This window comes from Meles meles, chromosome 9, assembly GCF_922984935.1.
Source record: "Meles meles chromosome 9, mMelMel3.1 paternal haplotype, whole genome shotgun sequence".
Lineage (NCBI taxonomy): Eukaryota > Metazoa > Chordata > Mammalia > Carnivora > Mustelidae > Meles > Meles meles.
Genome location: NC_060074.1, coordinates 98,998,251 through 99,024,465, shown reverse-complemented (window position 1 = coordinate 99,024,465; position 26,215 = coordinate 98,998,251). Strand labels below are relative to the sequence as shown.

Below are 26,215 nucleotides of genomic sequence, written 5' to 3'. Positions count from 1 at the left end.
TTCTGAGACACCTATAGAAACAAATCTATTTCTGAACCTGCGACCATTTGAATGGAAAGACCTTCATTTGAATCTGGGACTTGGAAAGCATTTGATCTTTGATTCCCCCCACCCCCCACTCCAGGGGCTTTGAAGCTGAGGGTAGCCAGCAGGGACCATGTGGTCCAGAGCACCAGCCCTGGACCAGGCTGCCTGGGTCTAACTTCTGGCCTGTCCGGGCCAGCTGTGTGAGTCTGAAATCTAACCTATCCATACCTCAGCTTGCTTATCTTTATAATAGCTGCAAAGTCAAGTCATGGCCGTCTTGTGGTGCTTATCGTAAGGTGTAAATAAGCAAGTCTAGGTGAGGTGTTCAGAAGAGTGCATGAAATACACAGGCATTATATTACCTGGAGCTGGTATTATCCCCACGCTGGAGCAGCTGATGGGATCCTGTAGTAAGTAGTATGAGCGGCCATTCAAGCCCCGGTGCTGTGCTCAGTCCTCCACATGTGCGGATGTCCCTGAGCTTTTCTCACAGTCACTCCATGAAGCGGATACTATTATTTTAGCCATTTCAGGGCTGAAATTTCAACCCAGGTCAGTCTGACAACAAATCCCAGTGCTCACTCCCTCCGCTGTACTGGGGCACAGCCTGTCACGTGGCCATGGGGCGTTGGGTGGGTGGGGGAATGTGTGCTGGAGAGTGAAGTAGGGGGTGGCGGAAGGAAGTGAAGATTCCTAGCCTGTGACCAGGTGATCAGGCAGTCATGGAGACTCCTTGCCCCTTGTCATTCTTCCTGGAGAGGAATCGTGTGGGGACAGCAAGCTGGGGAGGGGCTCAGGGCTCCTGTCTTCTTGGGATTTGGAATTTGTCTTCCTTCTTGCAATCTTGCCTCCCATCAGTTGTTTATTTTATTACAGGCTCTACTCCTTGCCTCTCCTCTTGAAACCCCAAGCACCTGTATGCTTGTATTGGGGGAGGGATAAAGAGTTTAGAGCCTTAGAGCAGAGTGGCAGAAGTTCTAAACCTGGGTGTGAAAGAACTCTGACCTGGAAATGCGGAGACCAAAGTCCTGGTCATTTCTCTGCTGATTGTGAGCAGGATAACCCTGCTAAAGTCATGGAATCGTTCTGGGCTTTGTTTGTGAGGTGAGGAGTAGAAGTGTCTGATACCTGGTGGTTCTAGTCAGCCTTCCCCTGGATCTCTGACCTCCGGGGGCTTGTTGGTGGCAGTGAGAACGTGTGGCGATCGAGGAGGTGATGGAGACGATGATGGTGGTGGTGGAAGTGGCGGAGGAGAGGGTGATGGGGCGGGGGTGATGGCGATGGCCATAGAAGAGGTGATGGAGATGTAGCGGCAGAGAGGGTGGTGGGGTGGAGGTGATGATGCAGGTGCTAATGGGCATCACGACGAAGGGCCCTTGGCTGGCAGCAGGCACTCTGTTGAGCACTTTATTACCACGTTTCATCATCCCAGCAGCGCTTGTGTGGTCCATTTTAGAGATAAGCTTGGACGAGTAGAGCTGAACGTCCCTGGGTGGGTGGAGTTGCCAGACAGAGGCAAAGCCAGAGGGGCCAGGAAATATACCATCGGAACATCTGTGATGGGCACAGAGCAGGAGGGTGGGTAAGCCAGCCTTCCTCATGTTTTCTCACCATGTTCTCGGCCTCTATGACCAAGCTGTGCCCCGATGGAAATTGAGGATTCTAATTGCAGGACTGCATTCTGCTGGGACCACCCGGAAGATAACCTCGAAATAGTCTTTCTCCACCCACCCCCTCCCACCGTCCCCATCACCAAATGCTCTTCTAGATGTTTCCTCTTCATCTCTAAGTCATCAATTCGGCAGCTGACCTCAGCCCTTGTGCTTTGAGTCTTGGCCTGCAGCCTCTCTACCAAAGAATTGTGGCATCTTCACGCGGGCCATGATTTATCACATTATTCGGAGACAAATGACTGTCCTCCAACTTGTCTCTCTGGTAAATGTGGCTCTTACATATCCTGTTTTACCTGCTGACCCTCACTGTGTGCTGCTTATATCCATCAGGCCATCTTGCAGAGAAACAGGGTAAGAAACACGTTTTTTGTGTAGATAATCCAGGGATTGGCCAGTCGCAGAGTGGGGTGCGATGCTAGAACTGCTGTCCCCGAAGGCACTCAACAGAATCAAGACTTTTCAACCCCTGTCTAGACCTCTTTGTTGGGCTCAGGGTTTTTGTCTTGCTTGAATGAATGGCCAGTTCTTTCTGGAAGTTCCCACTGTCTCCTTCCCTTCCCCTCAGGATGGGGGATGGAAATCCCGCAGGTGCTATCCTCCGTGACAGGAGGGTTATTACGGAACCCTCTGGACAGGGAAGCTAGCTTCAGACTGACTCTGTATATATTAGATGCATTCAAGTTTGAAAATTTTTAAATTTATTTGACAGAGAGCATGAGCATGCACAATCAGGGGGAGCAGCAGGCAGAGGAGAGGGGAAGCAGGCTTCCTGCTAAGCAGAGAGCCCACAATGGACCTCGATCTGAGATCATGACCTGAGCTGAAGGCAGACACTTAACTGACTAAGCCGCCCAGGCGCCCTAGATGAATTCAAGTTTTAAATGCCCTCTTGCTCAGCCCTCGCCTGGAACCTCCAGCACCCTCCGCACCTCCCACAAATGTTGACAGAGCAATCAGTACATAATGGTTTTCTGTCCTGTGCTGAGGATACAGGAGTGAACATGGGACATCTTGTAGTCATGGAGTTTATGGTCTAGTTGATGCTGCAGTGTTAGGATGACAGGGACAGGAGTACAAGGTGCTAGTGAACTTGTAGTAGGAAACTTGAAATACAGCCTGATGGAGTCAGGAAGGCTTCCTGGAGGCAGTGACAGCAGAAACACTTTAAATAAGAGCTGAACAAAGTATGGACAGTCAGGAGGAGAGGGGTGGGATGAAGGGACTGAAGGGAAGGAAGAGCAGAAGGGAGAGAGACATGGTCTGGGTCTGGGCATGTGCAGAGTCTTGGGAGGACAGACCCAGGGGTGTTCACCCCACCTGGGCCTGGCCTGCCTCAGTCACAGGCACTCAGCATCGGTTCTCCTAGGGTCTCTGTCTTGCTGCACAGAGGGGGCACAAGCAAGGACCTTGGAACTAGAGAGGCCGGGGGGAGATCTGCAGATGCATCCACTTGTCTCCATGTTCCCAGAATGCTCGTGATGCCTCTGCTGAGCACTTGGCAGAGTGTGGCTTTGCCCAAGGATTGTGTGCTTTCCCTGGGTTCTGAGGGGAGCTTACAGCCAGTACAGACACCACCAGATGGGACGCCCTGTGTTTGGACTTCTGGGCTGTGCGAATTTAGGCTCTTCACCCCACTTCCCTGGGGATTCTCCTGGTTTACCAGTAGACTCCACTCTTCTGATTTTTTTTTCAGAGCTGATGTCCTGAGTCTTTGATTCTCTACCATTTGCAAGTACCTAAATTCCATTAAAACTGCAGGCTTTCAGCCATAAAAGCTGATCAGGGTTTGTACGTGGCATGACCGGTGGGGGGGGGGGCGAGGTGTGGTGGGATGAGTTGGTCCCCTGGAGGGGGGCCTGGCCATCCCACCCTCATTCATGGCCCTCGTTACCAACACCCACTCCATGCTGGGTGTTTCGAGGGAGGAAGCCTTTTCTTTTCTTTTCCTTCCTTCCTTCCTTTTTCTTTTTTTATTTATTTGACAGATCACAAGTAGGCAGAGAGGCAGGCAGAGAGAGAGGGCTAAGCAGGCTCCCTGCTGAGCAGAGAGTCCGATGCAGGGCTGGATCCCAGGACCCTGAGATCATGGCCTTAGCTGAGCTGAAGGCAGAGGCTTTAACCCACTGAGCCACCCAGACGCCTGGAGGAAGCGTTTCTTGTTGAGGAGCAGCCTTGGGCTTTTGTGGCCACACCGCACATTAGACCGAACTGTCCGCAGTCTCAGGACAGACTTTTGCATAGAAAGCCACACCGCTGCATACAGTTGAGATCCACATAGACAAATACGGATTCAGTGGATTGCGGTTGATTGTGGAGCATGCATTCGTAAAGGAACAGAGGCACTAAAGCCTAATGCTGACCCTAAATGCTGCTTGCTTAGAGCGCACGTGACTGTCCCACAGCTCCCAGACAGGAGGGCTTGTTTTAGAAATACATATTTGCTCTTGTTGCGATTTATAGTTGGTCGATTTATAGTGGTCGTCTTATCCTGAAGCCTGTAGAGTGGAAGGAGATGGATGTGATGCGTAGCAAATCACAGACCATTTTGGAATCTGGGTCTCTGGCCTCAACATGGTGGATGGAGCCACACGCGGGGCTGAGTCCTTTCCTAGGCTCCATCACATAGTGGGGCAAAGACGGGAACATCAAACCATCCGTCTTTGTGGACAGAAGCAGCCATGTGTGGCCTTTAGATCATTTTAAAATTGTGGCCTGTGCCCTTCTCTGAAAACAAAAATTCTCCCCACTCTTCTGTCTTCTCCTTAACAATGTTTGTCAGTAGGAAAGAGGGCAAGAAGGCAGATGGATGTATACCGAAGTCACTCTGCCTGCAGGTCCCTGGGGAAGTGACCTCAAGGAATCCAGGCACGCCCTGGCAGGGTGAGAGAACACGGGACGTGGAGCGCGATCTCGGGGTGGGGGGTGTCCAGTGCTCAGCCAACACCTGGGTCCCTCACATCCCATCTGCTTTGCTTCCAAAGACTTTCTGCTTTCCTTGGGCAAACCTAGGGCAGTCAGCACGCACCACTTCCAGGAAGCCACCCGTTAGCTGAGGGGCTTGCCTGCTCCTGATGCAGTCACCTCCTCAAAGGCAGCCAAGGAGGTCTTGGAAGGGGAAAGGGTGTGTGGGGGGTCAGCCCAAACAAGGGCTGGCTGCAGCCTGGTTATGGTGACCTTGGGAAGAGACGGAGGGGAGAAAGGAGGCCAGAGAGAGAGAAGAAAGGGAGGAGACAGGACCCCGGCAAGGGCGTACACAGGAATGAGGGAAGGGTTCTCAGTTACTGTCCACTCTGTCTGCAGGCCTTCAGGGAAAATGGGACGCTTCAAAATGTGACCAGTGTGACCGTGACAGGGCCACGAATGCCTGATGAGGCAGGCTCCTTCTCAGCTCATGCTTGTCTTAGACTTGTTCTCAGATCTGAGTTAGCATCAGAACCAACGGGTGGGCTTGGTGCTTCCAGACTGCTGGGCTCTGCTCCCAGTATCTCTGATTCAGTAGGTCGGGTTGGGATCGAAGATGGGTATTGCTAAGAAGTTCCCCGGAGGGGCTGATGCCGCAGTTCCAGGAAGCCTGTTTAGAGAACTACTGTCTCAGAGATTAGAGACCAGACCGAGGTTCGTGCTGATTGGGCTCCTTGGGTAGGACAAAGTCAGCGAGATCAAGGTCTCAACTAGCTGGCAGGAGCAGTCTGTCAAATGCAGAGATATCAACTGAGAAAGCGCTAAAACCTTTTATTGGATGTATTTGTCTTTTCCTGGCTTTTCATTCAACTAACCATATGCTTACTTTCCACTGACAATTGCTATTTAAATGTCACTTGACAAGCAGCCGTTCTTTACCATACTTTACGCTGGTTAATTTATTGTCCACAAAACCTATGGAGTGTTCTCTAATGGGCCTCATTTCCCACTCTCTCCATCCACACCTTCCTTCTGGTTCTGGCCCCAGCTGGCAGCTCTCAGAATGAGCTGCTCTTGGACTCCCCCATCCCCTCTTCATGCTGTGTCTTTGCCTGGGTGCCCTTGTCCAGGCTAACCCTTGTTCTCCTTTAATTTTTTGGGCCTTCACCCCCCAGTGGGAGGGTCAACCAGTCTGGGCCACCATGAAACCGTAGCCAGATGGCTCTCATGGCCCTTTGCTAGCAGTCACCCGGCTGTGGCTGCCTCGACCTCCTCAGCTTTTTATCACTAGTGCCTAGGCCAGGGTCTGGCATAGACCTCAGCCAATAAGGAGATGGGTGCAAAGAGTCCAGAGAACCTAAATTGGTTGGGGGAAGTAATCGGGGAGATCACGGTTGGGTTAGAGAGTACACTTGACTCCTGGAGCAGAAAGAGAGAAAAGCTATGCTAAGCACAGAAAACCTAAAGCATTCTCAACATCCCCCTGTACTCTGAGGCTTTAGTGATTCCATAAAATAGGATTTCCAACACCAGCTAGAAAAGCAAATCTTTGGGATTCCTTTAAATCCCACAAACTACATTTGCTGAAGAGGGAATTTCTAGATCTTTCTGGTTTAGCACAGACAAAGTATTCTTTTCTAGCAGGTAGTTATGTAAAGTGGACAGGCTGATGGATAGATGGAGCCCTTTTCAGCTGGGTCACCAGGTTAGGACCTGGATTCATGTCTTATTTTCCAAACACGCTCCAGCTCCCCATGGCTGCATCAGACCTTCCTTGTGGGGAAACATGTGCCCCAGGGCCTTATTATGTGCTTATGTCTTGAGGAGCCTGGTGCTAAAACTGAATTCAGGCAGGGTGCTGACTTTAGCTGAGATCTGAGACCGACCTGCCTTGCCTTGCATGCCATTCCAGGCTCTGGATGGTCAGCATTTGAGTCTAAAACTGGAGCATAGGAAACTACACTTAACTAGAACGAGAAACTCGCTTGTCAATCTCGGGTAGAATCCCATGTTCTGAGCAGTAAGTCAAGGCAGAGGGAGAGCTGTCCCCCTGCCCTTGGAGGTCTTGAGTGAATCACTTAGCCTCAGTTCCACCATTTGTAAAACAAAGGGGTTCTGTGCCTGGTCTCCAGAGGGAGCCCGACTTGGCTATTCTCTGAGGACTCTGAGATGAATTCTGGGGAGCACATGAAGAGCTACCTTCCCTTGAAAGTCGAGAGGGGAGAAGAGAGCACCCAGAGTCAGCAGCACGGACGTCGCCATGTCCCAGTGGCATAGTTTCACGTCTTCCACAGATAAAACCAGGCAGCCTGACTCAGACGCTGTTGAAATGTCAGGCTTTCGTGTGAGATGCTGTTGGACATCGGTATTACTTCTGTTTTTAAACAACATTACTCCGCTGAGAAATAAATCTGTGTCATCGTCTAATGGCGCCCGTCATTTTAGTTGTAGTGATCAGGGAGGAAAAATGGAAATACTTTATGTAGAAAAACAACTAAGCTATGAAGGTATTTCTTAACCCAGAGCACAAGGCTGTCTGGAATATAATACAAATCTATCAATAATGCAGTTAAAACAGTTTACCTTCTTACCATGACTAGGTTCAGTTCACTGATCTTCGTTCAATTTCATAGTAAAGTTACTTATCTGCGGGCTACACATTACACCATACAGACCAAAGCATTATAGATTTTTCCAAATGTGAGTCCAAACTGATGGAAGCCAAACATAAATTTAGTCAGATCTTTAATAGACTCTATTAAGGCCCGAATAAGATTTTCAAGCTTTGTCTCCGCTAGAGTAGCTAGGACGAGAGCTGGACCAGTTGCAAATAGCCCAATAAAAAGTTACCTTTGGACATGATAGTTATTCTCACTGCCATCTAAAATAATGTACCATTTTTTCTTTTTTCAAATGTAAAAGCGAGCAATTACTTGTCATTGTGAAATGACAAATTTTACAAGGGGGCTGGTTTGGTTCCCCCCAGCTTGTCCCCAGAGGCTGACCTCTATTCCATGACCCACGGAGGCACACTTCAGATCCGACAATGGTGGGTGCTTATATGCCTAATTCTCCATTTTCCTAGAACAAAATCATCTTCCAAAGCACAGGAGCAAAGACATCACCACTTCTGCCCACCTCTGCTTGTGGTGGGAGAAGAATATTCCAACAGCCCAACCAAGTATCTGGCACAATCTGCTATTCCACAACGACGAGGCGGGGTTTAGAATTAGAAATACAAAATATCATTTTGTGCTTTGGGAATCATTTCGGCCATCACTGATTGGCGGTCCCCTCCTATGGAAGGCTTTTCCTATGTAAAGACTGGCTGGACCTGCTCTACCCAAGCCTGACAAAGCGTACTGTGATATGGGATCTGGGTCCACTCGGCTGCCTCAGAATCTTTTTTTTTTTTTTATTAATTTTGTTTTTTTCATTATGTTCCGTCAGCCAACAATACATTAGTTTTTGATGTTCAATGATTCATTCGTTGTATCTAACACCCACTGCTGATCACGTCACATGCCCTCCTTAATGCCCATCACCCGACTACCCCAGCCCCAGCACCCCTTCCCCTCCGTAACCCTCGGTTTGTTTCCTGGAGTCCTGAGTCTCTCATGGTTTGTCTCCCTCTCTGATTTCTTTCCACTCAGTTTTCCTTCCCTTCCCCTGTGGTCTTCCGCGCTATTCCTTATATTCCCCATATGAGTGAAACCATATGATAATCACATCCGAATCTTAGGAAGAATATTAGGGATCTTAGGATTCCTTGGTTAGACAGGACTCCCCGGGTATGTGGCTGGGAAGGTGCAGGTGGGAGAACGGGAGGAGACACTAAGGAGTCCTTCTGTGGGGATGGGTACTTGACCCTGTGCCACAGACACTAGCCAGGTACGGCTAGTAACCAATGGAAACGTGTAAGAATAAAAGCCACATTGGGTCTCAAAGTATGAGAAAAAAATAATGTTAAAACTCTCAATTTTAGGTTGATTGCATATTGACATTGCGTGTGACATAATATTTACTGTAAATTCGGTTAGGAAATGTTAAGATTGATACCCCCTTTTTCTACTTTTTGGATGTGACTATTCAAAATTTTAATTTTTTTTTTTTTAAAGATTTTATTTATTTATTTGACAGAGAGATCACAAGTAGGCAGAGAGGCAGGCAGAGAGAGAGGAGGAAGCAGGCTCCCTGCGGAGCAGAGAGCCCGATGCGGGGCTCGATTCCAGGACCCTGAGATCATGACCTGAGCCGAAGGCAGCGGCTTAATCCACTGAGCCACCCAGGCGCCCCCAGAATTTTAATTTTAAAGCCACCTACGTGGCTTATATTTCTAGTGATCAGTGCTACTTCATATCCATTTCACAGGGTGGAATTATGGCTCATGTTCACATGTGTTTCCTGTATTTTTTAAACAGAAGAAAATGAGAAACAGTCATAATCAGGAGTCTATCAGAAAAAATAAATGTATAAGGGAGAGTCTGAGAGTCTGGCAAGCACACGTCCTAGTTGTAGAATGTGGGCAACTAACCTGAGACTCAACTTCCTCTTCGGTAAAATGTACATAGTAACAGCTTTGATCTCACCAGGTTATTGTCAGAAGTGACAAATGCAGAGGAAAGCAGCACCAAGTGCTCAGCTCAGAACCTGACATAGTGAAGAATCAATACTTCGTTATTCTTGGTTATATGTCAAGATTTTTCTGATGCCTTGTCGTTTTTGTTTAAGATTCAGAGAGAGCGAGTGGCATGAGCAGGGTAGGAGCAGAGGGAGAGGGAGAAGAACACTCCTCTCTGAGCAGGGAGCCCAATACGGGGCTCAGTCCCAGGACCCTGACATCATGACCTGAGCTGCAGACAGATGCTTAACCAACGGAGCCACCCAGGCGCCCCTCTGATGGCTCATCTTTACTTAATCCCTGTGGATTTCTAGCTCTGCTCCTTGTCTCTCTCGTTCTCCAAGATCCTGTTTGCCATCCTGCCTTCTGCTGTATACCAGACAGCCAAGGTTTCACCTTATCACTGCAGAAGCTTTGGGTCTGGTTCCCTATTTTTGGCAACTTGTTCAGAATAAGGCACCTCCCACTGATTGACTTTAGCTGACTTTAGCTCACTCGGATTTCAGAGCAAAAATTTTCTCTTGGCTAAAACTGCCAGTCAGGACACAGCACTTTGACTGGTCGTGTGCCTTGCCTCATCCCCAAGATACCTGGTCTTGCCTTTGACTGCACTGCTTCTTTTGACAAGAAGGTCAGTCAAGACCAACCGATGCCACCAAAGGGGGTGAAGGTAACAAGAAGGGTCATGCAATCAGTTGCTCAGGAGAACCAGGCCAAGGCCAGAGCAACTTTGTAAGGCCCCCCAAACTGGCCCTTTTTCTGTTTTCCTTCGAGGGACTTGAAAAGCCGGGCTGTGTTCAACCCAAGTAAGGACAAGTGGGCCCTCTTCGCCTTCTAGATTCTTGCTGCCTGAGGTGGCGCCTCCCACAGTGGAGAACACAGATCCGAAACCCTATGCTCCATGTCCATGATCTGGGAACTAAGTCTTCAGATGAAGCTGCTTGCACTTGTCTGCAGTGGCAGAGAACAGAAAAGAACTTAAGCCTCAAGGAAGACACGTAGCTTCCCTAGGTATGAGAAGCTTCCTAGTTCTTTCTGTTAATGAGATGAACCTTTCAGTCTGAACTGCTTCCAATATAAACAAGGAGAAATCACTTACGAACCCACTTGGAACAGCACACGCGGCTGGAATGCGTCCATGTCCGTGCTTCTTGAAGCAGTGGGAAAAAGGCTCCCAATTTCCTATGCAAGTATTTTTTGTTGTTGTTTAAACACAGAGAAATGATTCTTCCCATCCACCAGCTTTAACTAGGTGATTCAGATGATGCTCCTTAGGTGATTTTTTTGCCTTTTCGATTCACTAAGTGTTCTCAGGGAAGCAAACTCAAAGAAATAAGAAAACTGGTTTGTGTTTTAAGCTTGGGCTGAGGTTTGACAAGAGAAACCCTTGGAAATTATTGGGGGGAGTGGAGCTTCCTGGGCCTTCTTTGTGGACAGCTGGGATGTGTGGAGGATTTGTTGAGGGAACTGGGTTATTACTGGGGTAGAGAACATACCAAGGGCCACTCCGCCACCAGGTAAGGAAGGCATGCCAAGGGGAGTGCGTGTGAGAGGGCGAACTCCAGAGGCATGAACAGGGCTGGTTTTCTGGGAGCATTTGTGAACAAAATGTTTACCATGGATCAGAGGCAGTCAGGGATTATTGCCAACCATTGCTTCCCTGGGGATTCCTAGAAAATACAAAGGTTCAAAATGTGAATGGATCTTCCTTCTATGATAAATAGATTTAGGAGAGGGAAGGAGCATTTCTAAAAATTTTATACACAGCCTTAAGATACCAGCTCTCCACACAGCAACTTACATTCTGGTGTCTGGGCTCCGGAGTGAAGAGAGAAAATGCTCTGTAGATTCCTGGTCTTCCTTTTTTGGGATGTTTTTGGTTGTTTTTGTTTTTTTGGTCACTGTAGATAAATGTTCCTTTTCTCTGTCAGAGGTCATAGAAACAGAGATGAGTGTGTTAAGTTGAGATGTAAATAAAGGGGCATGCGAATATGTCCCTACAGTCATCCTGTGATCTGCTTACGGGTCAGAGCGGTGTCCCTCGAGGGCCTGATCCTTTTGGAGGCTGATGTAGCTCAGAGCCACAAAGGCCACGGGCATGCTATTGGCTAAACTTGAAAGATGTTTTGTATTTTCCATTACTTGAGGATAATTGTCTTTTCCCCCCCATGAGGATGGAAGAGATGATACAACGAAATATATTTGAAAATGAACAGAAGTGCTGTTGCAGGAATGAGAATTAGAATTAAAGGTGTACACGCCTAGTAAATACATGTCCAAGAAACATTCTCAGTGACAGGCTCTTCCTGATTTTGTGTCCCTTGAAATTGAATGCACAATCAGTGTGACTAAACATGCTTCTTTGTGACAAGGGACACCATATCCATTTGTCTTGAAAATATCACTGGGTCTTTATGTGGACATTCTTCAAAGTACAAATATTGTTTCACCTGATTTTGCAGAGTGTATACATCTATTTCCAGAAAAAGAACTGGATTGCTAGACTACATAAGATGCTTTCTGCATACCCAACAATGAAAACTTTTTTTTTTTTATAGCTATCAACAGGTACAAACAATTGTCTATAGCATTTAATGGCCTAACACAGTCCACGCCCCCGGGCTTGAAACACTGTGAAATTCCTTTTTGCTAGCAGCAAGAGAAGCTGTCGAGCACAACACTGAAAAATTGGTACCATTTCCTGACTGGTAAGTGCAGATCTGGGGAGCTCAGTATTTTGTTTCTTGCTTATTCTCATGCTGTCTGTTTCTGTCTTGCCTCTCGCCTGCTCAGGGCTGATTGTCGTGACCTTGGCGGTCTGCTGGATGCCTAACCAGGTGCGGAGGATTATGGCAGCGGCCAAACCCAAGCACGACTGGACCAAGACCTACTTCCGGGCGTACATGATCCTCCTCCCCTTCTCCGACACCTTCTTCTACCTGAGCTCCGTCATCAACCCGCTCCTGTACAACGTGTCTTCGCAGCAGTTCCGCAGGGTGTTCGGCCAGGTGCTGCGCTGCCACCTGACGCTGCCCCACGCCAACCACAACAAGCGCCTGCGCGCCCACAGCGCCTCCACCGCCGCCAGCACCCGCTCGGCGCGCCGCCCCCTGATCTTCAGGGCTTCGCGTTCCAGCTCCTCTGCAAGAACGAACAAGGTTTTCTTGAGCACTTTCCAGAGCGAGGCCAAGCCCCAGTCTGAGCCCCAGCAATTGAGTCTCGAGTCACTAGAGCCCAACTCGGCAATGAAACCACCCACTCCGGCCACAGGGAATGGTCTGCAGGAGCATGAAGTCTGAATGTCAGGTATGGAAGCCTTGAAGGCTAACCGGCCTTCTGACTCCCCCAACGAAAGCAACATTATGCTGACACAGTGGTGAGGAACTGTGCCCTTGGGAGGGACAGCAGTGGGAGCTAGGGGCCTTGGGGAAAAGTGGATGCCCACCTCAGTGCCTTCTAAGGGCGGATTCTGCCAGCTGGACCTTGACTCGGGAGAGACGGGGCAGACTTTTGCTTATGCCTTCCCTTCCTTTAAATACACACTGAAAATTCAGACTGAATTTATTCAGAGCTTACAAAAAATGTTTTACACTGCGCTCTTTCAGTGACGAAGGGACTGAACGAAAGAGAACACACTCCCCTCCCCACCGAGAATAAAAGGACACCCAGGGGAAGCTTGGGGAGCAGAGGGGGCGGAGGGCCGGAAGAACAAAGCAAGAGGGGCGAGCATCTCCTTCAGCAGTGAGCCAAGAGGAGGGCCAAGTGGAGGAGCAGGACGGTGGTGGGGAGCCCGGGCCGGAGGGCCAAGGCGGAACTGCTCCGTTTCTTGGGCCGGGGCCCGTTGCAAAGAGGGGTGTTGCAGCAGCTGATGCACACTGAGTTCAGTTTCCCAGGGGAGCAGAAGGACTGGTACCCGGCGGAGGCGATGAGGCAGGCCGCTGAAGACGCACACGACTTCCGGTACATGACGCCTGCAACACAAACCCAAGGACGTGGGTTAATGCTGGTGCCCAAAGGGGAGCTCATCCTTCCTCCTCCCACAGCCCACACACTTGGAGGGGCCAGGAAGGTACTTTGGGTTGTTTCCTTGAGCACCCACCACCACCTATAAGGAAGAGGACTTCTTCCCCATATAGCTCCATTACTTTTGACAAATTGTATTTCCACTAGCTGTTTGGAACAAAGAGCTATTAAAGTTCACTTTTAAAAATGATACAGAAATGATTTACCTTTTTTAAAAATTGCTGTAGCTACCTCATGCCATGGAGAATGTCACCTGTGGATGATCCTGAAATTCTCCAAAGAACTAACCCCATGAGAATAAGATCTCTACTGAAGGGGCCCTGGTTTTTCTGAGGTTTCAAGGTTCCCTAGATTTTAGGGCGGGCATGGCCCAGTGTTGACAATGTACCCAGGAGAGCCTTATTCCAGGAAACAAGCTTTGCCCTCAGCATACATGGCCATCTGCCTATGTAGCGTCACACCGCCTCCATTTAGTAACATACCGTGTAGTTAGGTGAAGGAGCACTTAGGACCTGTCCAACTGACAGCACCGTCCTCAGAGGAGGTTATCTTGGATACTCAAGTTCTTAAAGCAGGAACCTTATTCAAGTCAAATAATAGCTAACTTCATTTGCGTGCTTACCTGTAGACCAGGCAGTCTACAGTGGGCTGCTGTGAACTGGTTCAACCCTACAAGAGAGGTCGGTATTTCACAGATGGGGAGCATGAAGGGCAAGAGAAGTTTAGGAACTTACCCAAGGTCACACTCCTGGGAAACAGAGGAGCTGGGATTTGAACCTAAATTCTGGATCCATTCTGTCAAGTCCTTACTAGTATGTATACCAAAGTTGCCAGCCAGTAAACCACAAAAATATTTTTTTTCGGGAGGTGGGGTGGTTGGAGGACAACAATATCTCCTACTGAAGCTAGACCTGGACGTCAGTGGCTCTGGCTGCCCTGCACAGCTGAGGGCTCCAACCCACCTTACCTTCTGACTCCCTGCAGAGATGGCTGTTTGCACCTTCCTCCCCCTTCTGAATCATGGTTTTGGGTTATGGAGAAATAGTAAAGAATTGAGCAACCTAAAACTTCCAAGTGGGAGGTAAAGAAATACTTGAAAACACAATTTTAAGTCATTTTTGTTCTCTAGCTACATGTTTGAAAGGATGGATTTTCTGTTTTTAACACTATAGACTGTAGCTGCTCTGGTAAGATTTATCAGGTAAGATCTCAGATGGGATCTGTGTGTGTGAGAGGCACTATCTGATTTGTAGGAAACCTGCTGCTGAGCATTGCCCATTTTATTCTCAGAGTCCCTACATTTTCTATCCATTGCCATTTTAGGAACTTCTGCTGTCATTTGCTAGTTCAACATCAATAAACTTCCTTGAAGTGAACTTTAAAAATTAAGAATACTTGATGTATTTTTTTCACTGTAAAAAAACAATGAGATAAGGTGAAAATGCCCCCTAAGAATACCACAGGGGCACCTGGGTGGCTCAGTGGGTTAAAGCCTCTGCCTTCTGCTCAGGTCATGATCCCAGGGTCCTAGAATGGAGCCCCACATTGGGCTCTCTGCTTGGCAGGGAGCCTGCTTCCCCCCCTCCCCCCGCCTGCCTCTCTGCCTACTTGTGATCTCTATCAAATAAATATATAAAATCTTAAAAAAAAAAAGATGTAGAATGCTGGACTAAACACCACCACCACCATCAAAACAAGACCCATCTGTACAGTGCCTACAAACTAACTGCAGATATTGCATGCAAATGGAAACCAAAAGAAAGCTGGGAGAGCTCACTTGAACAAACCAGGCTCTAAAAGACTATAATAAGAGACAAAGTAGGGCATGAAACAAAGGGGTCAATCCAGCAAGATAGAACATTTGTAAATATTTATGCACCAGCATAGAAGCACCTAAATCTATGAAACAAATATTAATAGACCTAAGGGAGAAATAGCAATACAATACTTGGGGAACCTTAATACCCCATTTATGTTAACAGATCATCCAGATAGAGAATCAACAAGGAAACCTACACCTTTGGTAACATTGAACTTGAGGTGGAATGTTCTGTGTAAAGCCCACCAAAAAGCCACAGGGCAGATAGAGAGGATGGCACAGGAGGAGGATCCTGAGCTCACCTCGTTCCACAGCCATACCCAGGCAATAATCGTATCTACGCAGCTAACTGAAAATAACTTGAGAATTGGAAGACCAGATATTCTACAACTCCACAGAGAAAACACCACACAGATGAGGATAGGAGGGCTAGAGATGCAGTTGAGAAGTGAACCCCTAGAACAAATAACCACAAGTGGGAGAGAAATCACCAGCACAGAGGAGTGAGGGGATCAGACCCCACACTAGCTAACCCTAGCCCTGAGGATTTGCACTAAGATGGCCATTCCCACAATGTCTGGCTTTGAAAAATCAGCAGGCCTAAATTCTGGGAGAGCCAGAAGGCAACAGGCAAGAAAGTCCCCACCGTTAAAGAGACAGCATGCCAAATAAATTGGCCCAAGACACAGCATAGAAGCAGTACTTTGCAAAGTACCTGGGGTATGTGTAATGGACATGTATTGACTAATCTTAGAATGTGTGCTGGAGGGGCAGGGATCTTTAGGAGATTTCTCTGGGTACAAACTGCTGGGTACCATTTTTCTCATCCTCCCCAGCCTAGACAGCCATCACTTGCTGGATCCAGTTCTAATACTTTGCTAGTATCCAGAGGGCTCTGGCCCTGAAAAAGGGAGCAGATAAGCCTTGCTTCTAGGAGTCTTAACTGGATGCATAGAAGCAAGCCCTGCCCTTTGGTTCAGGGAGGGTAGGACAGAGACTAATTGCAGACAGCTAAGATGAGGGCTGCCCCCTGCCCCCAATCTACCAGCGAGTTCACAGTGGCTACAGCTGGGTTTCTCAACAGCAGGGGGAACAAGCCCTGCCCAGAGTGCTCATAGCAACTGAAGTGGCTAACTGTAGCCGGCTGGGCTGAGGCCAACTCCACCCCACCATGTCCAGAGCAAGTGTGGTTCAGCCACAATGGGAGGGCCTAGTTCTGTTGATGCACTATAGAGCATCAGAGGACCTCTTCTACACAAGGCCACCTAATAGATAGAAACACACACAGAGAACTAGAGAGGATGAGACAGAATATGTCTTAAATGAAAGAACAAGACAGAATCACAATAAAAAAGTGAAGCTGAGATATGCTGGTGAGAATGGATAAACTCAGAACTTCAACAAGAGATGAAAGATCTAAAAAGAACCAGTCAAAGCTAAAGAATACAACAACTGAAATGAAAAGATACACTGGAAGGAACTAACAGCAGATTAGAGGATGCAAAAGAAGGTATCAGCAACCTGGAAGACAGGATAATGGAAAGCACCAAGCCCACAGCAAAAAGAAAAAGGGAATGAAAAATGAGAACAAGTTAAGGAAACTCTGCAACATCATGAAGCATTAAAAGATTTGCATTACAGGAATCCCAGGAGAAGGAGAGAGAAGGGGCAGGAAACATATTTGAAGGAATAACTGAAAACTTGACTAATCTGGGGAAGACAACAGACATCCAGATCTAGGAGGCACAGAGGGCCCCTAAGATGATGAATCAAAGGTGCACACCAAGATACGTAGTAATTAAAAGGGCAGAAAGTGGTGACAAAAAGAGAATCTTAAAAGCAGCAAGAGGAAAGAAAAGTTATATGCAAGGGAAGCCACAACAAAGCTATCAGCTGATTTTTCTTTTTTTTTTTTTTTTTTTTAAAGATTTTATGTATGTATTTGACAGAGAGAGAGAGAACACAAGTAGGCAGAGAAGCAGGCAGAGAGCCCTATGTGGGGCTGGATCCCTAGACCCCGAGATCATGAGCTGAGCTTAACCCACTGAGCCACCCAGGTGCCCCTATCAGCTGATTTTTCAACAAAAACATTGCAGGGTGCAAGGGAGTTTCATGATGTATTCAAAATGCTGAAAGGAAAAACAGTCAAACTTAGAACTAAGAATATACTCTGTCCAGGAAAGCTATCAGAGTAGAAGGAGAAACAGAGTTTCCCAGATAAAAGTTAAAAGTGTTCATTGGCACAACACTGGCCTAGAAGGAAATGTTGAAAGGAATCATTTAAATGTATACAAATCATAACTAGAGGAAAATTATGAAAGGAAAAAATTACACAAGTGAAAGCAAGCATATAGTAAAGGTACTGGGTTAATCACTTATAAGGCCCGTATAGAGATTAAAACACAAAAGTTGTTAAATCATTTTCATCTATAAAAATTAGTCAAAGGATACACAAGATAAAAATATGTAAAATATAAGATGTGAAATGTCAAAGGGGAGTAAAGATGTGGGGCTTTTACAGTGTGTTTGAACTTAAGTGAACATCAACTTAATATAGACTGCTGTGCACGTAGGATGTTACATATGAAGCCAATGGTAACCACAAACCAAAACCTATAAAAGATACACAAAAAATAAAACCAAGCATAACATTAAAGAAAACCATTAAACCACAAAAGAGAGCAGAGAAGAAACAGAGTAGAACTACCAGAACAACTGGAAAACAATTAAAATGACAATAAATACATACCTATCAATAATTGCTTTAAATGTAAATGGACTAAATGCTATCATCAAAAGGTGACGTAATGGATTAAAAAACCAACACCCATCCATTTGCTGCCTACAGGATACTAACTTCAGACCTAAAGACACAGGTGAAGGGATGGAAAAAGATACCCGATGGAAGTGGGTGGGAAAAAGCCAGCGTAGCAATTTTTATCAAACAAAATAGATGTTAAAACAAAGAATAGAGTGAGAGAAAAAGAAGGGCATTATATAATGATAAAAAGCTTAATTAAACAAGAAGATACAACAATTGTAAATATGCATCCATCATAGGAGAACCTAAATACATAAAGCAAATATGAAGAGACATAAAGAAAGAAATTGACAGTAATGCTGTAAGACTAGGGAATTTTAACACCCCCCCCCCAAATCAATGGCTCATCTAGACAGAAAATCAACAAGGAAACGGTGGCTTTCAGTGACGTGTTAAGCCAGATGGAACTAACATTCCACACCCAAACAGCAGACTATACATTTTTTTATAAGTACACATAGAAATTCTCCAAGACAGATCATATGTTAGGCCACAAAGCAGATCTCAATAAATTTAAGAAAACTGAAGTAATACCAAGTAACTATTGTTACTTACTACACTATACTTGATATTGTTACCTTTTCCAACCACAGCAACATGAAACTAGTAATCAGTTACCAGGGGGGAAAAATGAAAACAAAAACAAACATTCTACTCAATAACGAATGGATCAATAAATCAAAGAAGAAATAAATACATGGAGACAAAGTGAAAACACAAAAATCTTTGAGACACAGTAAAAGCAGTTCTAAGAGGGAAGTTTACGTTCATATAGGAATAACTCAAGAAACAGAAAAAATCTTAATCTAACTTTATACCTAAAGGAACTAGAAAGAGAAGAACAAAGCCTAGTTAGAAGAAAGGAAATAATAAAGATTGGGTCAGAAAAATATCAAATACAGACAAAAAATGTAGAAAAGGTCAATAAAATCAAGAGTTCTTTCTTTGAAAAGATAAACCAAATTGATAAACGCTTAGTCAGACTCAAGAGAAAAAGAGCACTCAAAATCAGAAATGAAAAGCAAATGCTATCACAGACTGTAAGAGAATACTATGAAAAGTTATATGCCAATAAATTAAACAACCTAGATAAATTCCTAGAAAAATACAGCCTTCCAAAACTGAATCTGGAAGAAACAGAAAATTTGAACAGACAAGATGCCAGTAACAAAATTGAATCAGTAATCAAAAAGCTCCAAACTAACAAAAATTCAGGACCAGATGGCGGCATAGGTGAATTCTACCAAGCATTTAAGAAAGAATGAATATCTATTCTTCTTAAACTATTCCAAAAAAATAGAAGGGGGGGGGGACTTGTAAGTTCATTCTTTGAGGCCCACATTACCATGAGACCAAAACAGAAAAAACACTACCAACAAACAAACAAACAGCAGCAGCAAGACAACTACAAGGCCAATATCCCTGAGGAACATAAATAAATAAACATTAGCAAAGCAAACTCAACAGTATGTTAAGTGCTTCACCATAATTAAGTAGGATTTATTCCAGTAATGCAAGGTTAGTTCCATACTCACAAATCAATATATCGCGCTAACAACGGGAAGGATAAAAACCATATGGCCATCTCAATAGATGTCAGAAAAAGCATTTGACAAAATACAACAATGTTCATAACTTAAAAAAACTCTTCAGCAAAGTGAGTTTAGGGAGAACATACCTCAACATAATAAAAGCTATATGAGAAAAACCCACACCTAACATCACACTCAGTAATGAAATACTGAAAACTTTCCTTCTAAGATCAGGAACCTAACAAGGATGTCCACTCTCACCATTTTTATTGAACATAATAATGGATGGCCTGGTGATAGCAATCAAGAAAGAAAGAAAAGGAATCTGAATTGATGAAAAGTAAAACTGACTATTTTCAGAATACATGACACCTCATAGAAAGCCTTAATGTTCCACTGAAGAGCTATCAGATGAATTCCATAAAGCTGCAGGGTTCAAAGTTAATAGACAGACATCGGTGGCATTTCTGTACACTACTAACAAAGTAGCAGAAAGAGAAACTAGGAAAATAGTCCCATTTACAACTGCACAAAAATAAAAAAAATTCCTAGGAATAAATTGAATGAAGGAGGTGAAAAGCCTATACTCTGAAAACTAAAATGCATCGATGAAAGAAAGTGATGATACAAACAAATGGAAAGATATTCCATGGTCGTGGACTGGAAGGCTATTGTTAAAATGCCCATACTACCCAAAGCAATCTACAGATTCAGTGCTGTCCGCGTCAAAATACCAATAGCATTTTTCATAGAATTAGAACAAATAATCCTAACATTTGCATCGAACCACAAAAGCTCTTGAACAGCCAAAGCAATCTTCAGAAAGTAGAACAAAACTTGAGGTATCACAATCAATCCCAGATTTCAAGATATACTACAAAGCTATAGTAATCAAAATGGTATGGTACTGGCATAAAAATATAGATCAAAAGAATAGGATAGTGAGCCCGGGAATAAACCCACCCTTAGATGGTCAAATAAGCCATGACAAAGGAGGTAAGAACAGTCAATGGGAAAATGACAGCCTTTTTTTTTTTTTTTTAAGATTTTATTTATTTATTTGACAGAGACAGTGAGACAGGGAAGGGGGGCATGGGAGAGGGAGAAGCACGCTTCCTGATGAGCAGGGAGCCTGATGTGGGGCTCGATCCCAGGACCTTGGGATCATGACCTGAGCTGAAGGCAGACGCTTAATGACTGAGTCACTCAGGCACCCCGGAAATGACAGTCTTTTCAATAAATGGTATTTGGAAAATCGGACAACAAATAGAAAAGAATAAAACTGTACCACTTTCTTATACCATACACAAAAATAAACTCAAAATGGATTAAAGACCAAAATACGAGACCTGAAACCAAAAAACTCCTCAAAGAAAACAGAGACAATAGTCTCTTGGGCATTAGTCTTAACAACACACATATGGTTATATCTCCTCAGGCAAGGAAAACAAAAGCAAACGTCAACTACTGGGACTATAATAAAATTAAATTAAAATTAAAATTAAAATTAATTAAAATTAAAGAATTAAAGAATAAAACAAAAAAGAGAGCCTACTGAATAGAAGATGTTTTCAAGTAATACACCTGGTAAGGTTTAATATCCAAAATATAAAAAGAACTTACACAACTGAACACCAAAAAATAATAATAGTCAATTAAAAATGGATAGAGGACCTGAATAGACTTTGTTTCAAAAAAGACTTACAGATGGCCAACAGAGACGTGAGAAAAGATTCAAATCACTCATCATCAGAGCAATGCGAATCAAAACCACGGTGAGATATGACCTCATACCAGTCAGAGTGGCTGGTATCAAAAATGCAAGAAATAGTGAATTTTGGCAGGGATTTAACCTTCATGTACTATCAGCAGGAATGTAAATTGGTATAACTATTGTGGAAAACAGTACGAAGTTTCCTCAAAAAATTAAAAAAATAGGAATACTATATGGTCCAGTAATTCTACTACTGAGTATTTACCCCAATAAAACAAAACAATAAGTTAAAAAAGATAGGGGCACCTGGGTGGCTAAGTGGGTTAAACCTTTGCCTTCAGCTCAGATCATGATCTCAGGGTCCTGGGATTGAGCCCACATCAGGCTCTCTGCTCGGCAGGGAGCCTGCTTCTCCTTCTCTCTCTACCTGCCTCTCTGCCTTCTTATGATCTCTCTGTTAAATAAATAAAATCTTAAAAAAAAAAAAAAAGATATATGCAGGGGCGCCTGGGTGGCTCAGTGCGTTAAGCCTCTGCCTTCGGCTCAGGTCATGATCCCAGGGTCCTGGGAATAAGCCCACATCCAGCTTTCTGCTCATCAGGGAGCCTGCTTCCCTTCCTCTCTCTCTGCCTGTCTCTCTGCCTACTTGTGATCTGTCTGTCAAATAAATAAATAAAATCTTAAAAAAAAAGATATATGGAACCTTGTGTTTATTGAAGCATTATTTGCAATAGCTAAGGTATGGAAAGAACCCAACTGTCCATATGTGCTAAAAATGTACAATGGAATATTACTCAGCAATAAAAAAGAAGGAAATCTTGTCATTTTGCAACATGGATGGACCTGGAGAGTATTATGCTACATGAAATATACTAAATGAACTCATTTATATTGTGAAATCTAAAACAAAACAAGGGCGCCTGCATAGCTTAGTCTGCCTGCATAGCTTAGTCGGTTAAGTGTCTGACTCAGTTTTAGTTCAGGTCATGATCTCAGGGTCATAAGATCAAGCCCTGCTTTGGGCTCTATGTTGGTCATAGAGTGTGCTTAAGCTTCTCCCTCTCTTTCTGCCTCTCCACCCCCCACTCACACACTCACTCACTCTCTTCCTCTCAACAACAAAAACAAAATGAAACCAAATGTGCTTAAATACAGAGAACAAACTTGTGGCTGCTAGAGGAGCAGTGGGTGGGAGATAGGCAAAACAGATGAAGAGGGTTGAGTTACAAACTTCCAGTTGTAAAATAAGTCACAGAATTGAAAAAGTACAGCACAGAGAACATCATCAGAAATACTGTAATAATGTGAGCAGGGGAAAGCAACAGAATATACACTCTTCTCAAGTGCACATGGAACATTCTTCAGAATAGATCATATGTTTAGTCACGAAACAAGTCTTAACAAATTTGAGAAAAGTGAAAATATATCAAGCATCTTTTCAGTGGTATGAAATTAGAGATCATTTAGAAGAAGAAAACTGGAACTTCACAGATACGTGGAGATTAAACAACAAGCTACTAAACCACCAGTGGGTCAACAAATCAAGACAAATTAAAAAATAGCTTAAGACAAATGATAATGGAAATGCATCATAACAAAACTTACGGAATGCAGCTAAAGCAATTCTAAGAAGGTGATAAATGTGATAAATGCCTACCTCAAGAAATAAAAGTCTCAAACAACCTAGCTTTACACCTCAAGGAACTAGAAAAAGAATGGAGTTCAAAGTTAGCAGGAGGAAGGAAATAATGGTCAAAGCAGAAGTAAATGATGTAGAGAACAGAAAAACGATAAAAAAGAATAACCAAACTAGGAGTTGGTTTTTTGAAAAGATAAAATTGGCAAGCTTGTAGCTAGAAAGACTAAGAAAAATGAGGGGATTCAAGTAAATAAAATAAGAAATGGAAGAGGAGCCATTATAATACCACAGAAACACAAAGGATCATGAGACTACTATGAATGATTACAAGCCAAAAAAGAGCCCAAAATATACAAGAGGGGGGAAACAGTCTCTTCAATAAATGGTGTTGGGAAAACTGGATCAGTGTCTAACACCAAAGACAAACATTAACCCAAAATGGATTAAAGACTTGAATGTAAGACCTGAAATCATAAAACTCCTAGAAGAAAACATGAGGAATAGGCAACTTGACACTGGTCTTCACGATGATTTTTGGTATTTGATACTAAAAGCAAAAGCTCCAATAACAAAAATTAGTAAGTGTAAGTAACTTAAATTGAAAAGATTCTGCACGACAAAAGAAACCATCAGCAAAATGAAGAAGCAACTTACTGAATGGGGAAAATTTTGTAAATTATGTTATCTGGTAATGGATTACCATCCAAAATATGTAAAGAACTATTACAACTCAGTAACAAAAAACAATCATTACAACTAAAAAATACACAAAGGATCTGAATGGAAATTTTTCCAAAGACATATAGATGGCCAGCAGGTACATGAAAATATGTTCAAAATCACTGATCATCAGGATCCTGGGTGACTCAGTTGAGTGTCTGACTTCGGCTCAGGTCATGATCTTGGGGGCCTGGCATCTTGGGTTCTGACTTCGGCTCAGATCATGATCTTGGGAGCCCCATGTCAGGCTCCCTGCTCAGCAGGGAGTCTGCTTGTACCTCTGCCTCTGTTACTGCTTGTGATCTCTCTCTCTCTCTCTCGCTCAAATAAAAAATAAAATCTTAAAAAAAATCACTGGTCGTCAGAGAAATGTAATCAAACCATAATGAAATATCACCTCATACCTGTTAGGTTGGTTATTACTAATAAGAAGTAACAAGCGTTTGTGAAAACTTGGGGCAAGGGAACCCTTGTGCACTGTTGGTGGGAATGTAAACAGTCGCAGCCATTACAGAAAGTAGTATGGAGTTTCCTCAAAAAATTAAAGAGAAGTGCCATAGGATTCAGCAATTCTACTTTTAAGTATTTTTCTGAAGAAAACAAACACACTATTTTGAATAGATATATGTGTCCCTATGTTAAATTACAGGGTTCTTTACAATAACTAAGATATGGAAACAACCTAAATGTCCATCAATCAAATGAGTGGATAAAGAAAATATGACATATACAATAGAGTATTACTCAGCCATAAAAAAGAAAGTCTTGCCATTTGTGAAAGAAGTCAGGCAGAGAAAGATAAAACCATTTGATCTTTCTTACGTGTGGAATCTAAAAACAAAAACAAAAGAAAGCCAAAGTCATAGATACAGGAGACAGATTGGTGGCTGCCAGGGATGGGATGTGGCAGGTGGGTGAAGGAGTCAAAAGGTATAAACGTCCAGTTAAAAAATAAGTAAGTCACAGGGATGGAATGGAGAGCATGGCAACGACATAATAAAATGTATTGCCTATCTGATAGTTGCTGAGAGACGGCATCTTAAAAGTTCTCATCACAGGAAGAAAAATCCCATAACTGTGTATGGTGACACATGGCAACCAGCTTTACTACTGTGGTGATCGTTTTCACACTAGACAAATATCGAATCTTTATGTTGTCCACCTGAAACAAGTATTATGTGTAAATTATACCTTAATAACAAAAATAATTTAAAAAATAATTTTAACCTTAAAAATACCCTGAAAAAATTTATGCCTGAAGAGATGTGCCAACAGAGCCACAGTCTGCACCTTTGCTGACACCTGCCCATCTTTAGTCAGAAACAATCCATCTTCGTAAGGCGTGTGTGTGTGTGTGTGTGTGTGTGTGTGTGAGTGTGTGTATAGTGGGGGGGCAGATCTGTGGTCAGGTGGAAGCCCTTAGCCCTTAAGGAAGGGTTCAAGAATAGACACCACAAAAAAGACTCTATGCAGGGAAAAGTTATAAACTCCATCCCTAAAAAAAGGGTATTCACTGTACTAAGGGGTTGGGGGGAAGAGAACGGGACTGATGCTACAGAGATGTGTCAACTGATTGGCTACTCGGGGCCAGGGCACCATGGGGAGGTCCAGGAGTAATGAGCCCACCAGAATGATCCCTGCGTGAGCCATGAGGTTCACAGCAGCTGTCCTGCTCATCCACCACTGTGAGCCTCCCAAGGGGGAGTCTAAGTCCTGGAGACCAGAGCTACAGACACTGTGGAAGAGATCAGAGGTGATTAAAAAGATTTCTAATCAGATGAAAGGACATTTGGACCTAACAGACATCAAAAGTAAGTGATGGGCAACCAGCTGGTCTTGTGGTATTAAGGCCCCGGGGTTTGGAGATATTCAAAAAGAACAAAGAAAAAATGCTCTACTATTCAACTGTTGGCGGAGGTAGAGGAAGAATGTAGGTGTTTTACTAGTGGGAACCGGCAAAGTCAGGATTAAAAAGGACTCTGAGAAAACAGAAAAGCATTTTTCTCATGTTTGAAATCAAAGTGGTAGAAATGTCCAGGTAAAAGTACCTTTGAGAGCCAGGTGAGAAGGCTGAGGTGGAGGCTGGGACAGAAAGCTGGTGGTTTCTAATCTGCAAAGAAGAGAAAATAAACCTCAGAGCCTCAGAGAAAGAGGCTTCCAGTTCCACTCTAGACTCTACAGCAGGGAGAATGGGAATGCAGAGGGCGGCCAGGGACAAACAGGAAGTGGTTGTAGAGAATGATGAGATTTCCCTACAAGGAGCATGCGACTGAACACCACACAGGCAGCCATAAGGTTTTAAGAAAATGTCCCTGAGTTTAGACATGAGGAAGTCAGGGTGGCATGTGATGGAAGAGTGGGCTATGGACATTGGGGAGGGGAGGCGAACCATAAGAGACTATGTACTCTGAAAAACAACCTGAGGGTTTTGAAGGGTCAGGGGTGGGAGGTTGGGGCAACCTGAGAGTTTTGAAGGGTCAGGGGTGGGAGGTTGGGGGAACAGGTGGTGGGTAATGGGGAGGGCACGTTTTGCATGGAGCACTGGGTGTTGTGCAAAAAGAATGAATACTGTTACACTGAAAAAAATAAAATGAAAATATAAATTAGAAAAAAAAAAAAAAAAGAAAAAAAAAAGAAAACCACGGGGGAAATTCTGAAGAAGCAAGGGGTGGACACACATAGAATAAGACTCGGGCTGAAAGGAAATAGGTAGGTTGCTAAGTAT

General features: G+C 44.3%; 2 protein-coding genes across 2 annotated transcripts in view; one reads left to right on the top strand and one right to left on the bottom strand.

Moving 5' to 3' along the window:
* GPR39 (G protein-coupled receptor 39) overlaps nucleotides 1-12,535 on the top strand; it is a 205,443-nt gene extending 192,908 nt beyond the window's left edge. Inside the window, exon 2 of the mRNA XM_046019141.1 lies at nucleotides 12,016-12,535. Within this exon, the coding sequence (XP_045875097.1) occupies nucleotides 12,016-12,521 (506 nt within the window). The 3' untranslated portion in view covers nucleotides 12,522-12,535. The remainder of the gene's footprint in view (nucleotides 1-12,015) is intronic.
* Nucleotides 12,536-12,942: 407 nt separating this feature from the next.
* Nucleotides 12,943-26,215, bottom strand: part of LYPD1 (LY6/PLAUR domain containing 1) — a 44,301-nt gene continuing 31,028 nt past the window's right edge. The window contains exon 3 of the mRNA XM_046019142.1: nucleotides 12,943-13,193. Within this exon, the coding sequence (XP_045875098.1) occupies nucleotides 12,958-13,193 (236 nt within the window). The 3' untranslated portion in view covers nucleotides 12,943-12,957. The remainder of the gene's footprint in view (nucleotides 13,194-26,215) is intronic.